Genomic DNA, 14657 nt, shown 5'->3' on the forward strand with positions numbered 1-14657 from the left:
GCAAGAAGTGGGCTGAGAAGCGCTACAGAGCGTCCGTGTGCGGTGTAGGGTCTATCCAAGCGAGAAGGAGACGAGGCGGTACATGGTGACAGGTGGTACTGCTGAGGCGGGTCGTCATGCGTATGTCCAAATATGAGAAGGAGGCCTAGTAGACACAGGGTAGGGAGGGTGGCATGGAAGAAATGCCGGCTTTTCGTTACTCGTCCGAAGGATTCGCGACGCTGTAGGAGCGCGTGGTCAGTCGGCAGAGCACCGCGCGTGAGGAAACGTGGCGACGAACCGCAAGATGCGCCGCGAGTAGTCGTTTTCGTCACCCAAGCTGACGGCCGAATGGTTGTCCCCGTTCCGGATCGCGCTGGGGTCGAGGCGGTCGTCGATCCTCGTTCCAGCCTGCTGCTGCTGCTGTTGAGCCGACTCGCTCTGCAGCCCTCCATACGCACTGCCGTTCCCGCTTGCCGTCCCATTCCCTCCCGCGCCCGCCTGCTCAAACGCCGCTTGCCCGTACAGCGAGTTGCGGAACGACGCAACCTGGCGCATCTCGGCTTCGTCCGGGTAGTGCGAGTCTTCGGACGACCCGCCCGCGACGAGCCCCTCGTGGCTGCCGGGCTCGCCCTCGCCCGAGCGCGGCCCGCCGCGCCCATATGCGGCCGCACCAGCTGCTCCGCCGGCGGCAGTGGCGGCGGCGGGAGGGCCGAAGCCGTCGACATACTCGGCCCAGTTATCGTGCAGGACGCCCTCGTGGCTTTTTGCGCCGCCGCCGCCTCCGCCCAAAGGCCCTGCGCCAGCGGCCTGGTACGGGATCGCGTAGCCCGAGTAGCCCTGCGCGGGCCCGTTGCCGAGCTGGTACGCGCCACCGAAGGAGCCCTGGCTCAGGGAAGGCGAGTGGCCAGGTTCGTAGCTGGGACGCCCCGCCGAGCCCGCGACCGCTCCGCCAAAGTCGTAGCCGCTGCTGCGGCGGGTCCCGAAACCTGCGGCGGCCGCCGTAAGCGGTACGGTACCGAACGAGCTCATGTAGTTGCTCGAGTGGTGCCCCTCGCTCTGGGCAACGTGGTCGAACGAGTCCTCCTCGTCGTCCTCACCGTCAAAGCGGTTCTTGCCCGCTCCACCGTCGCCCGCGCCACCCGCAGCGACACGAATGTCCTCGTCGAGCTGCCGTCTGCGCTTGCGGCGCAAGAAGAAGTAGCCCAGCCCGCCGACGATGCCGGCCGCCACGAGACCGACGACAACGAATGTGCCGGCGACGGCGCCCGTGTTGTCGAAGAAGCCGTTCCCCGAGTCGTCCGGCCCGTTCAGGTTGCGCCCAGGCAGCGCGCTTCCCGTCGACTGGTCACCGCCGCTCACTATCGCCGTGACGATCGAGGTGATGACGACGAGCGAACCGGAGCTGGTGAGCGTGTACTCGGTCGCGCTCGTGCGAGTCGACGGCTCGACGCTACAGTTTCGCACAGAGTCAGCTTTGACGCGGCGGAGCGTGCGAGAACATACGCACCTGGGTACGGTCGTTGACGGATCAGTCGTGGTTGAAGGCGCATCGCTCGTGCTGCTCGTCGTCGTCGGCTCGGCAGTCGTCGTCGTTGGAGACTCGGAGCTAGAAGAGACGCTCGACGAGATGTCGGAAGCGGAGGGAGAGGAAGAAGAGGTGGAGGACGAGGAGCTGCTCTCGCCCGGCGTGCTCGTGGGGGCACTCGAGATGGACGAGCTCGTCGAGCTCGAGGGCGGCGGTGTTGTCGGGGTTGGCGAGGACGATGAGGACGCAGGAGACGAAGTGGTCGGATCTGAAGAGGAGGAGGAGGAAGAAGAGGTGGGAGGAGGGGAGGTCACCTCGGACGAACTCGACGGGGACGGGGAAGACGAGGTCGAACCGTCACTGCTTGTGGTCGAAGCAGACGAGGTACTGGGCGGTGCTTCACTCGTGGTCGTCGTCGTCGTCGACGCGGGCTGCTCGGACGTCGTAGTTGACGAGGCGGGAGGTTCCCCACTTGTCGAAGTGGGCGCGGGAGAGGTGGTCGGGTCCATCGAGCTGCTGCTGCTGCTGCCGCCGCTGCCGGTCGACTGGGGCGGCTCACTGACCGAACTGCTGAGAGGGTCGGCGAAGGAAGACGTCGGGGCGGGTGCAGACGAAGACTCGGAGCCGCTGTCGGACGAAGAAGGAAGGCTCGCAGACGACGAGGGGGCTTGGCTCGAAGTTGCAGAGGTGGGCGCAGGCTCGTCCGCTTCGCTCGAGACTGCACGAGTACCGAGCTCGACGTCAGCGCTTTTGAACGAGCGAGAGGAGCGTGTGGCGACGGCGAAAGAAGAACGAACCTGAGTGGGGGCGATACGGTGGCAACGGCAGCGAGCGGGGTGTTGCGGGTCCGGATCGGCCAAAATGAGCGTTCGCGAGTGCAGGCAAGCAGTCAGCACTCGCCCTCGAGCTACGACGAGTGCTCGATGGTCGACGAGGATCGACACCGAGACCCGGGATGGCCCCAGCGCGCCTCCTCGCGACTCCGGCAGGCTGAATGTCCACAAAACTGACGCACCTGAGCTGGACAGGTCTTGCTGGCGCTTGTCGAAATGTCCGGCGCGAGGCGACGGCGTGAACGAGGCGGAGAGGGAGGTTGAGCGAGTCGGGACCGTCCAAGGCGGCATGAGCCAGTGCGACGCGCTGCAGCAGTGCAGGTGGGCGCAGGCTGCTTGACAATCTCGGACTCGGCTTCCCTGCGCTCTTGAAGAAAGGGTACGCGCAGGAGGAGACACGAGAACAGATCTCGGCGGAGCCCTCGTGGGGCGGAGGGGGTCAAAGGCGACAACGCGCGCTCGTGCGCCCCAATGGGCAACCGCCACTGCAAGATATTCCTTTGACTAGCTTATCGGCGGGCCCCGAGCTAGTAACGTGCTCTGAAAGGTTTCTAGGTTCCGCTCGCCCCAACGTTGAGAAGGTCTGCGGTGAGTCTGCAGATGCTGCCGATGCACTCGCTCCTGACTCGCACAGAAAGACACAGGCAGAACACCGCTATCAGCGCCAGGCGAACCGAGCATCTCAAGCGAGGGGAACCACGATTGTCTTGTGAGCGTTTCGCGTTGCCATTCTCTTTTCCGTCTCTACACAGCCGTCAATGCACGGTCCAGCACCTGTACTCGTGCATTAAAACTAGTTTGTCAGCGAGCGGGGCAGCGAAGGCAAAGGGTACGAAGAGACGCCTACCTGGACCACGATCCCATTCGTGAGCACGTCTTGCACCGTGACGGTAGCGTGGACGTCGCCCGCAGAGACGGTGCTGTCTACAGTTGCCACCGTGACTCCAGCGCTCGTTCTGAACGCTTGCTCCCCGGCCGAAAGAATGATGCGCTCCGGCACGAGGTGCGCATTGAGAAAGGCAGCAAGGTCGGCATCGGATCTGGCAAGTGCCGACACAATGGCTGCTGAAGGAGGTAGAAGTAGAGTGAAGTCTGTGCAGATGGAAGTCAGCATGAGCCAGCGCAGATTAGGACGGAGGGAACTGACTGCGCGAAATCTCGAGACTAGCAGCAGCGGGCACTCGCTTGATGATCTCGCTCCAACCAACAACACCCAGGTCAGCAATGGTGATGCTTAGATTTTTGGGCACGGTCTGCCGAGCAGAGTCAGGGGTTCAGCAATGGATCAGCTCAAGCTCTCTGAGAGCTGGGAGGGTATGCACCGGCATGTAGGGGACAACCTGCGCCAAGCACCCGTTGTCGGTCGCATAATTCGGAATTTCAACATTGCCGGAGCCGTCTGCAGGAGCGCGGCCAGTCAGCCAAGGAGTAGTTGGCGACAAACTCGAGGCAACGCACAGGGAGACGAAACAAAAGTGCCGTTATATGGGGAAGCGGTGCCCGCCTCGAGGTCAGCGCCGGTCGGTCCCAGTGAGGTGTTGCGCCGGAATGCGATGCTCAACGGCCAATCGCCGACGGGAGACTTCTTCCACGAGTCGAGGATGATAGTCTCGCCATCTGCGACGTCCGACGTGTCGAGCGCGCCTTCAAAGACTGTGCGCGCCGGATGCCTTGTCAGCAGAGTGAGCACCGCGATCAATTCGAGACAGCTGACAAAAAAAGGGGTACAACTCGGTGAAGAGAGCCCGCATCGCCGGGTCCGAGAACGACTCGATGTCGGTCGTGTTGCGCCCGAGGTCTCGCAAGTAGGTATCCCAAGCGGCGTTGTCGGGTATGAGGATCGTCATTGGGCGGTCGCGCTGCTTGAAGAGTTTGTTGAACTGGCTCGCGACAGGTTCGTTTACGAGCTGGATCCAGAAGGTAAAGGCGATGGACTTCTTGCTGTCGATGTAAGCAATGTCGCCGAGAAGATGGTTAATCTCTGCGGTAAGAAAAACCAGGTCAGGAGACGCGCCGTGCGGGATGAGGCGGGAAGAGTTGGCACGCACTACGCTGGTACACCGGTTTACGCGCCAGAGCTGGCACGAATGAAGTCAGCAGCGCAAGCAAGAATACAAAGCGCATGCCTGGAGTGCTCGGCGCTTCTCAGCAGCAAAAGAGCGTGCAGAGAAAGCAGATGCGACGAGGACTCCCGAGAAAGTCGGCGAGACGCGAGCGAGTGCGGAACATGGGGCGAGGCAGCGTGCGCTCGCACCATCTGGTCCATGTTGCGGCGGGCGACGGCGCACAGCTAAATCTGGCGTGTCGAGATGCGAGGAAGGGCAAAGGGGCGAGGCGCGAGGCGAATCTTCTCATCAGGCGATCGAGGGTTCCGCGTCCTCCGTCTCGCGCTAGCGACCAGCGCAGACCATCAGCTCCTGATGAGTCTCGCCGAGCTCGCGAGATTCCTCGCGACTGCTACTCGAGGCCGCATGGGGCGCTCGCTGTCTTGGTACTCCCGCTCCTGGTTGCGAATGCCCCTACTCGCTCGCGAAGCGGCACCAGATTACACTCTCGATCACTCTGCCTCCTCCGAGTGATCGCAGTCGGTCGAATCTGATCCTGGCGACCACGCGACGCTCCCGCTCTCCGTGCACCTCGCTAGCTCCGCTCGAATGCGCTTCCCGCTGGCCTGGAACCTCGGGTCCCATCTTTCCCGTGCGAGTCCATGGCGTGCGAGTGCGCTGCAGCTAAAGTTGGGTGCTGAAGACTGTCCCGAGGACTTCTTGCGCTTGAAGAGGGTCCAACACGCTGCTCTTTCGTTGCTTCTTCGTTCCGTTCCCGACAAAACCCCTTCCGGCATGAAAGCCTTGACCGTCGACGATTTGCTCAACTTGCCGCCGGCGTATGGCATCACCCCTGAGGTCGTTGAATATGTAGATTTTGTGCGTGCCACGCCGCTCTGGCAGCCCATCTTTGAGACGCCTGACTGTCTTCTTCCACAGTATGGACCGGAGATGAAGCAGGCCTACATGCAGGCATACGTCAATTTTTACTACAACTCGTGAGCTGGGCATGGGCCTTATGCCGTGTAGCGACTTGCGCTGACCTTGCCACCACTGCATTCAGGTATTACGTTCCGCAAGTGTTCAAGTGAGTGCATGAGCATCTCCTCTGATTGCAAATGCTTACAAGCCAACCTCAGCCATGTGGTGTACGGCTTGGTAGGCTTGCTCATCCTTCTCGCGATGGGCATGCGCCTGCTCAACAACTACGCCGAGCGACACGCGCTCCCTCGCCCTCTCGTCGCCTGTCGCACTTTGTTTGCCCAACACTTTGCCTTGGCGTCCGTCAGAGGCGGCCAATCTTCGGAGCCGCACGCTGTCTACGGGCAGAAGTGGGCAGCTGTGCAGATTCCGACAAGGATGCACGCGTCGATCGTCTTCCTCTATGTCCTGTTCAACGTGCTCGTTGCCTTCTGCTGGTACGATGTCATCACGCCAAACTGCTGGTATCAGGTGGATGCGCTTTCCCAGCATGCAATGCTCGACACGCTGCTGATGCTGCCCTGCGATCAGGACATTGGGTACAACTTTGACGCCCTACTACGCGGCTTCAGCGACCGCACTGGCATCATCAGCATCGCTTCAACCGTACGTGATGGATCAGCGTGGGGGGGCGCTTCTATTGCTGACCCCAAGCAACACAGCCCTTGGTCATTGTCCTCGCCGGGCGCAACTCGCCCATCGCAACGCTGACTGGTGCCAGCTACTCGACGCTACAACTATACCACCGCTGGGTCTCGCGCGTCGCCGTTGGCCATGCCATCTCGCATTCAATCGGCTGTGCGTTATCCCGACTCACCGTGCAACTCGGCGGGGCTGACTATTCGCATTGCGCAGACTCGCTCATGGAAGGCCTCGCCGGCAAGCAGTTCTACATCAGCATGTTCAAGGACGCGTACTGGAACTGGGGCATCGCAGTATGTGCTCATGCTCACGCCGTCTAACTCAGCTTCTGACTGGTGGACCTGCTCAGGCAACTTGCGGCGGCGCTCTTCTCGCCTTCGGATCGTTCCGCCGTCTTCGCGAGGTCGCATACGAAACGTTCCTGCTCCTGCACATCTTCGCTGCGGTGGCGTGGATCGTCGGTTGCTACTACCACGTCTGGCTGCTCGACCCAGAATGTGCGCCTTTGCCATTCAAAAGTCCGCCGTAACTGACCCATAATATCGCAGACTCCTTCCTCAAGTACATCTATAGCGCCGTCGCTCTCTGGGGTTTCGACCGGGCCGCACGATGGACTCGTCTCGTCTGGCTCAACTTCACGTTGAGCGGCACGTCTCGCGGGGGCATCAAGCGTGCTCCGCTTGCTGCCGAGGGTTACGTGACGACTTGCGGCAACTTTGTTCGCCTACGTGTAACACTGGCGCGCGGCTGGCCACAGAGACTCGGCGGACCGGGCGCCTACGTCTTCATTTCGTCGCCGACGCTCCACATCTGGGAGAACCATCCGTTCACAATCACCTGGCCGACCGGAATGCCCGACACTACGTCAATGCTACCGGCATTGGACGGCACTTCAACACCATCCGACGTCGACGAGAAGGACGGGTCCTCATTCTTCCTTTCCGGAAAAGGCTCCCGCAATCTTCACCGCTGGAACGAGCAGTCGGCGGCCGAAAATGCGACCTCTTTCGAGCTTGTACTCAAGAAGCACGCCGGTTTCACCAAGCGACTGGCTGGAGCGCTTGACGCGACCGACGTCCCGGGGGACATGCCTTCTTCCGGCAGACAAATCAAGATCCTCGTCGAAGGACCCTACGGCGAGACGGTCGATTTGAGCTTAAAATCGTCGATCCTCCTCGTTGCCGGCGGCTCAGGCATTGCTGCACCAATCGCGCACCTTGCTCACCTCGCACAAGCTTGTCTTGACGGCAACCTCAAGACGGAGCGCATCGTCCTTGTCTGGGCCATTCGTGATCTCGGTACGTGCATCGTGCTTTGTTTGCCTTTCCCACAGGCTCTCCTGACTCCAACGGCATGACACTTGCAGCCACACTTCACATCCTCCTCCCCTATCTCCATCGTCTCCGATCTCTTCTGCCAGCAAACATTCTCTCGCTCCGCATTCACCACACGTGCACCAAGGAGTCGCTTGTCAATGACTCGGTCCTCTCTCTGTTCAAACCCGTCTTGTCGCTCGTACACGTTGAAGTCCGCGCGGGACGGCCGCACCTCCCGGAGCATCTCGCCACCTTGCACCACGCAAGTGCGGATGGCTCCATCGCCGTCAGTGCCTGCGGTCCAGTCGGTCTCATCGACGCGGCGAGGGAGGCAGTCCGCGGCCAAATGGGCCGGGACGGGCGCACAGCCGAGAATCTTGTCTTCCACGACGAGCTCTTCTGCTGGTAGACGATTACTTGTTGTTGCGCCTTCCTGAAACTCCCGCCGCCGATGCGTAGCCCTTCATTGCGCGCAATGTTGAGACGAGGTCTGTTGGATGAGACTGATTCCACATGCGCTCGCGAGTTGTACAGTGTGCTTGAAGTAAGGAGTGATTAATGACGAGACAGAGAAAGTGTTCAATGGGGATCTATCCGTGCGAGGAGAGGGAGGGGTGGAAGCCTAAAGGGTGGCCTAGTCCTGCTGCTGCGCCTGAGTCGGCACGGCGCCGGTCTTCTCCGACTTTTGCTGCGGCGCATCGCCAGCGGGCTGCTTCTTGGACTTCTTGGGCTTGAGTGACACCCTAGGAAAGGTGCGTGTCAGTCAAGGGAGAAGCGTCGCGAGGAGACGAGGAGCACGACGCACGAGGACCAGTCGACGATGGAGTACAAGTAGAATCCGAGGAAGACGGCGAAGATGTTGAAGATGATGCTGTGTCACGGGAGCGGGCAGAGAAAGCGCAAGGCAAAGAAGGGGCGGAAGAGGAGGAGAACGCGGAAGGACGACCATCAGCACGTGGCTTCTGTCGCTTGCAGAGTGTGCTTACTAGGCGATGAAGAAACCCGTGTTGCGCCACCGGTGCGAGAAGCCTGAAGAGGAGAAGCGGGTAAGGACCGCGAGCAGAAGGGGCGAAGAGGCCGTGAACGTACTCATGTTGAGCGTTGCCAGGTACGCGTCGCCAGAGGCATACGTGCAGTAGCCGCACGAGCCGTCCGGCAGGACCTCGCTGTAACCGCCCGAGCGGGCGGCGAACTCGGAGAGGTAGGCGGCGCAGTCCTGACCGCCGGGCGGGACGACGATCTGGAACTGCGGGTACGTGCAGCTGAGCCGCACACCGCCCATGGCGTTGGCGACAAGGCCTTCGACTGTGCGTAGTAAGGTTCGCACGCGAAGAGAGCGAGGAGAGAAGGAGTTAGCAGGTACCCGGGAACAGCTCGGCAGCGGCGTGACGCACTCAGGTACGTGAACGGAGTCAACCGGTACATCCACGACCGCCAGAAGTAGGGGAGCTGCGCGTAGGGCTGCGGATGATATGCGAGTCAGCCGAGTCACGCGGAATTCGAGAGGTACGAGGGGACGGTGATCCCAGACGGCCGGAAGCCGGAGGACAAGAGGCGACCCGAGATCGCGCCACGCACCTGCACAACACCGTTGAAGATGATGACAAAGGAGAAGAGCGTCGAGAAGAGCACCGAGGCAGCCATGGGAGTGGGCGAGAAACTCGCGACGGCTGGGAAGTCCGACCTCGTCAGTGTCGGCTCTTGCACAGACGTCTGAACGCTGACGCACCCTGAGCAAACGTCGGGAAGTACAGCTCGAACAGCACGTGCATGAAGTATGCGTATCCAGCGCGGTTGGTCTCGGTAGGGAAACCGACGGTCCAGCTATGACAGGTCGAAATGGTCAGCGTGTGTGCGGCTGCTTCGGCGCAGCATGAGCGTCACGCACTACCAGCAGAGGAAGAAGATGGTGCCGCTGCGAGGGAGGCTCGGTTAGCACGTGTAAAGTCGGGAAAGCACAGAGCCAACTCACCAGACGATATTGTAAGGCATCTCGACGATGATGCTGGTGGCGACAAAGACCGGCCAGCTGTACATGCGGGATGGGCGCTCACGGGCGGCGTAGAGCGTGCGGAGGCCGAGGAATTTGGGCTGGAGCTGCTGCGAGAGCGGCGCCGACAGGACGACCGCCATGAAGACGGCGAACAGGAAGTTCTGCGTGCCCGTCTGGTCGTGCGGCGACATCCAGAAACTGCGACAGAGGCAATGTCAGCCTTGATCCGGAGCAAAAGAAAGTGGGCGCGAGCTAACCTGAAACCGATGAACAGGCCGGCGACGATGTTGAGCATGAGCTTGGCCAAAACGTAGGTCGGGTCGCGGTTGTAGTGCTGGAAGACGCGCTTCAAGACGATGCCAAACTGGACGAACATGGGCGCGGCGTAGCCCCGGCCCGAATCGGGCGACTCGTCCGCCTGCGAGGCCTTGTTCTTCTTCTCGTCGTGGAACTTGTCAATCTGCTCCTGCACGCGCTTGGCCTCGTCCGACTCGTTCCACAAGCCCGACCAGTCCTTGTCGGTCTTGGCGGAAGCGCCAGCGCCAATCACGTCGAGGATGTCTACATGGGGGAGCAAGTCAGATTGAGCAGCCTCACGACTTAGGCGCCTATACGCACATTCGGCGGGGTTGTCGCGCTCGCCACAGTGCTTGTCGGTGCGAGCGTGGAAGTATTCGCTGCGCAAGTCGCCGTTAGAACGCTTCGAACGACGCGATGAGGGCAAGGTAACGCACAGCATGGTCTTCGAGTTTTCACCGAGGTCGCCAAAGTAGACAGTCTGGCCACCCTTCTTGAGAAGCAAAAGGCGGTCGAACGTCTGGAAGAGCTCCGACGAAGGCTGGTGAATCGTGGCGAGGATGGCCTGACCGTGGTCGGCGAGCTTGCGGAGGAGCAGCATGATCGACCACGACGACTGCGAGTCGAGACCGGAGGTCGGCTCGTCGAGGAAGATGAGGAGCGCGGGCTTCGCAGCCAGCTCGACACCGATGGTAAGACGCTTGCGTTGTTCCTGTGCACAGGGAAAGTCAGACCACTTTCAGGCTCTGCGAGTGAGCTGGTACTCACGACGTTGAGACCCATGCCGACCTCGCCGACGAGAGCCTCGGCGAAGGACTCCATCTCGAGGAGCTTGATGATCTCCTCGACATAGTCGAGCTTCTCCTGTTTGGGCGTAGTGCGCGGCTGGCGGAGCAGAGCCGAGAAGACCAGTGCTTCGCGGACAGTCGTGGTAGCCATGTGAGTGTCCTGCTGCTGGCAATAGCCTGTCGCGGAGAGTTGTGAGGGGCAGGGCAAGAGGCAGAGCGAGGAAGCAGGCGCACCAGTCTGGCGCTGGAACGAGATCGGGAGCGGACGGCCGTTGACGAGCATGTCACCAGTGACAACGCCAGTGCTCACACGCTGAGCGAGAACGTCTGTAGACGGTCTGGCGATCAGCATGATTGCGTGACAGCAGCGTGGGTTGCTCTGAACGCACTGAGCAAAGTGGTCTTGCCGGCGCCAGACTCGCCCATCAAAGCGGTCATCTTGCCGGGGGCAACGTAGCCGGAGACGCCGTCGAGAAGACGGCGAGTGCCGCCCTTGACCGGGATATCATAGTTGACGTTGCGGAACGTGAAGACGTCGGTGGCGCTCTTCAGCGTGTCGGCAGCCTTGTTCTTCTCGTCGTCCGACACATTCTCCTCGATGTTGGGGCGCGCGCTGCTGTCGCCCTTCTCCTCATCCGAGCCCGAACCAGGCGCCTCGATCGCGTCGACGAGCTCCTTCGGCGCGTGACCGCGGCGGAAGAGCATGATGCCGCCCGCGACGGTCTCGTCGCGCTGGTACTCGTACGTGATGAGGTTGATACCGAGGAAGAAGATGAGGTAGGCCCAGATCTGCGCACAGTGAGGCGTGTCAGCTGGTCAAATGTCTGCTGGACAGTGAGGACGGGGGACGAACAAAGCCAAAGTTGCGCCAGACGTTGCCCCACGAGTAGCCAAAGTTGGTCTGGAGGTACGCGAGACCATCGACGGTGGCGGAGCCCGGCTCACCGCCGGCAGTGGTGCAGACCTGGTTCGCCGGCGTAATGCCCTCGTAACCCGGACCCGACGGGGCGAGCTGTGCACACGGCACGTTGAGGCGGCGGAACTCGTTCGCCATGAGCGCCTCGAAGCCGAACGACACGGGTTGCGCGTATGAGAGCCAGCGGAAGTAGACGCGCATCGACGGACGGGGGATGGCATAACCCTGCGGTACGAAGTGGATGAGTCCATCCGTTCCGTGTAAAGAGGTGAGGTAAGACATACGACGTAGATGGCGATAATCAGCACGACAATACCTGCGAGACGATGCGAGATTAGTCTCTGTTCAACGGATGGCAAGGCGACCAGCTGGACTCACCGGCCATGGTGGTCGCGTTCGATTCGTGCCGGTTGGCCGACGCAAGCGCGCGGAACAGGATGAGCATGGCCATGTTGGTGATGAACGTGAACAGCTGCACGAGACATGCGAATTAGTCGGACCGCTTGGCAGCCTACACCGGGCATCGGCGTACCAAGAACAGGAAGAATTGGTCCGCTGTGTAGCCGAGTCCGACCATGAAGTACAGCACCAAGTCAAAGATGAAGATGGTGATGAACTTGAACGGGATGTCGACGAGCGTGAGGGCGAAAATGTCGGCAGACGGGCGCAGCATGGCATAGCCGCGCTGCCGCACGACAATCGGGCGCTGAGCGTAGGACGACGTGATCTCGGCCATGCCGGTGAACGAGTTGTACAAGACTGTGGGACGGAAGACGTGAGTCTGTCGCTTCGAGGCTCAGGAGTGTACACGGCAGATGACTCACTGGCAAAGAAGATGACACCGCCGCGAGAGAAGAAGCCACTCGTGTCCTTGGGCATCTGGAAGTAGACCGAACCGATGATGATACTGCGCGGGAAGAGGGGCGAATCAGTGCGACGAGCGGGAGGGGGAAGAACTGCACGCGATGCATCGCTCCGCAAGGATAGAGGGACGCACGCCTGGAACAAGGCAGCAATGGAAACGATGGCGAGAGTCGCCATGTCACCCATCTGCATCTGGAAGCGACGGGTCATGGCGAGGCGGACCATCATCCTGGAAAATAACCCCGCTGTCAGTCTCCGAAATGGCGCAAAGAGCAGATCCACATCGCACGACGCACGGGTACGAGATAAGGTAGGGCGATTTCTCGCTCTGGCGCTTGACGCGGTCCTTCCGCGCACTGTCGCGGAACGCCTGGATGCGGCCCTGGCCATCCTGCGATTCTTGCGACTGGAGCTGCTCGTCGACCGTCTTGGCCATGTCCTTGTACAGCTGGTTGTCTTTCCAGTAACGGACGAACTCGTCGGCCGTCTTGGGCACCTTGTCCTCGCAGCCCTCGCGCGGGAAGCGACCCTTGGGATCGGTGACGGCGACGAGGAAGTCGGCCGACGTCTGACGCGGCTGCGGTTCGTAACCCATCTCCTTGAAGTACTCGACAGCCTCGCCCATCGGGCCGAAGTAGATGAGGCGGCCTGCAGGGCGGAGCGGATCAGTCAGGAGTCGGTCGCCGCCAGAGACGCTTGACGACGCACCGTCCATGAGCACGGCAACCTTATCGAAGAGCTCGTAAAGCTGCTCGCCGGCCTGGTAGATCGAGAGGACCGTCGTGAGGTTGCCGAGGTCCGTCGCAATGCGGAGAGCGCGGCAGTACTCGACAGCGGTCGAAGCATCGAGACCGCGAGTCGAGTTGTCGTGGCAGCCGACCTTGCAGCCGCTGCAGTTTCCGAACAGTCAACTTGGTCTGCTTAAGCGTAAGAGGTGGAATGGACGCACGTAGTCATGAGCTCGGCGATGGAAACGCGCTTGCGCTCACCGCCCGAGACACCGCGCACGATGTCGTCACCAACCTTGGTGTGGAAGGTGTGCTTGAGGCCGAAGAGCGAGAGGAGGACATCGCGCTTGCGAGCGATGGTCTCCTTGCGAGGCTCGGTACGGCCGCCCTTGGCGGGAGTGCGGGCAGCAGAGGCGAAAGTGAGGGTCTGACCGACGGTCAAGTGACCGAGGTGGTGGTCGTCCTGCAGAGAAACGAGCTGAGTGCTTGATGCTATCCTTGAGTGAGTTGCTTCGACGCACCTCAGGAAGGTAGGCAAGGTCACCGCGGTGATGCTTAGCCATCTCTTCCTTCGTCGCACCATCGTACGAGAGCGTGCCCTCGACGCCCTTGAAGGACTCCACGTGAGCCGAAAGCGTCTTCAGGAAACTCGAGCAGCCCGAGCCGGGCCTGCCGAGAACGAGGAGCATCTCGCCCGGGCTGTAGCATTGCGCTCGTCATCAGTCCCGCTTTCATGTGTGGAACGAGGGCATGTTCATGTCGCACCGTACATCGCCGGTGAACCCGTCGAGGATGACCTTGGTCTTGGGGTGGCGCGCTTGAGCGATCATCTTGGGGAGAGCCGGGATGGACTTGATCGCGCCGGTAAGCGAGGGGCCGTACGAAACACCGCTGCCCTCGCCCAGAACGGTGAGGTCCTTGAACGTAACTGTCAAGCGGGAGGGTATGAGTTCTATGTGAAACAGATACTGCGTAGAGTACGAAAGTGCACGAACCGCCGAGATCGCGACGCTGCACACCGTTCTTATCGGCCTTACGCAGAATGTGCTGTTCGGGATCATACCCATAAGTAATGCGGCTCTAGGAGGCATGATAGGCTTGGGAAACCGCACCTTCAAGTGCTTCTCGAAGTCGAAGTCATCGTCCATCGGGTCTTGTGTGCCGACGGTCGATTGACTGCGGGCACTGCAATCGTCCTCATGCAGTCAGCTTCTCGGTCTCGTGAGCCGCCGACAGGTCGATGAGCAGGTTGGGTTCTCCAACAGCCGAAGGCCGGGGGGTCAAGGAAAGAAGATCGCTGGCTCACCCAGAGCTCTGCAAAGGTAGGGCAGGGTCAGCACAACGTCTCATGAAAGCCCGCTGTACGAGGGACTGCGTACCTGCTGGCGGGAAACCTCCCGTTGGAGCTCGCCGTCCCCATCGAAGTAGGCGATCGGCTCGTGTTTGGCCTTGCGCGACACGGTGCGGGTCAGGCCGTGCCCCGCCGAGAAGCCTGTCGAGCCAGGCGACGGGTCTGCGATGCGCGTGTCCCCAGAGGACGACGCGGACGAGGACGGGCTGCCCGAATCTTCGTGGTGGTCGGATGCAACTGGTTCCGTCATGGCTGCCGAACAACAGCGACACGGCGCTCAGCAAGTGTGCGTCGGACTGGCGGGACTGTTGACGATGTCGAGGACGAAGGAGAGAGAGACTTTGAGCAAGTTCGGGGTGCCTTGGCGATGCGCACGGAGCGGCGACGATTCGGACG

At 61.2% G+C, this 14657-nt stretch overlaps 4 protein-coding genes across 4 annotated transcripts; 1 reads left to right on the forward strand and 3 right to left on the reverse strand.

Annotated features, from left to right (window-relative positions):
• Window positions 1–196: 196 nt before the first annotated feature.
• On the reverse strand, window positions 197–2631 carry JCM10292_006251 (uncharacterized protein; the record flags this gene model as incomplete). Its single annotated transcript, XM_076649792.1, has 4 exons — window positions 197–221; window positions 281–1432; window positions 1490–2225; window positions 2523–2631. 4 exons carry the CDS (start codon window positions 2629–2631, stop codon window positions 197–199), a joined length of 2022 nt encoding a protein of 673 aa, XP_076504607.1.
• An 836-nt stretch (window positions 2632–3467) lies between these two features.
• JCM10292_006252 (uncharacterized protein) lies at window positions 3468–4464 on the reverse strand (the record flags this gene model as incomplete). The annotated part of the gene is made up of 5 exons (XM_076649793.1): window positions 3468–3593; window positions 3663–3739; window positions 3799–3993; window positions 4055–4321; window positions 4389–4464. 5 exons carry the CDS (start codon window positions 4462–4464, stop codon window positions 3468–3470), a joined length of 741 nt encoding a protein of 246 aa, XP_076504608.1.
• A 716-nt stretch (window positions 4465–5180) lies between these two features.
• Window positions 5181–7733, forward strand: JCM10292_006253 (ferric reductase family protein; the record flags this gene model as incomplete). The annotated part of the gene is made up of 10 exons (XM_076649794.1): window positions 5181–5264; window positions 5325–5383; window positions 5449–5472; window positions 5525–5837; window positions 5898–5972; window positions 6029–6164; window positions 6222–6301; window positions 6358–6505; window positions 6557–7306; window positions 7375–7733. The coding sequence occupies 10 exons, from the start codon at window positions 5181–5183 to the stop codon at window positions 7731–7733; spliced, it is 2028 nt and encodes a 675-aa protein (XP_076504609.1).
• Window positions 7734–7958: 225 nt separating this feature from the next.
• Window positions 7959–14511, reverse strand: JCM10292_006254 (uncharacterized protein; the record flags this gene model as incomplete). The annotated part of the gene is made up of 30 exons (XM_076649795.1): window positions 7959–8067; window positions 8130–8195; window positions 8311–8353; window positions 8414–8629; window positions 8719–8785; window positions 8903–8994; window positions 9054–9148; window positions 9213–9239; window positions 9297–9515; window positions 9575–9878; window positions 9936–9994; window positions 10052–10326; window positions 10383–10579; window positions 10637–10729; window positions 10792–11191; window positions 11256–11543; window positions 11603–11634; window positions 11697–11790; window positions 11851–12077; window positions 12143–12225; window positions 12316–12411; window positions 12479–12830; window positions 12891–13072; window positions 13132–13373; window positions 13432–13609; window positions 13676–13838; window positions 13906–13957; window positions 14023–14095; window positions 14217–14224; window positions 14290–14511. 30 exons carry the CDS (start codon window positions 14509–14511, stop codon window positions 7959–7961), a joined length of 4554 nt encoding a protein of 1517 aa, XP_076504610.1.
• Between the last annotated feature and the right edge of the window lie 146 nt (window positions 14512–14657).

The sequence above is a fragment of the Rhodotorula paludigena genome (genome assembly GCF_050403205.1).
Source record: "Rhodotorula paludigena JCM10292 DNA, Rt_paludigena_JCM10292v1_ctg28, whole genome shotgun sequence".
Lineage (NCBI taxonomy): Eukaryota > Fungi > Basidiomycota > Microbotryomycetes > Sporidiobolales > Sporidiobolaceae > Rhodotorula > Rhodotorula paludigena.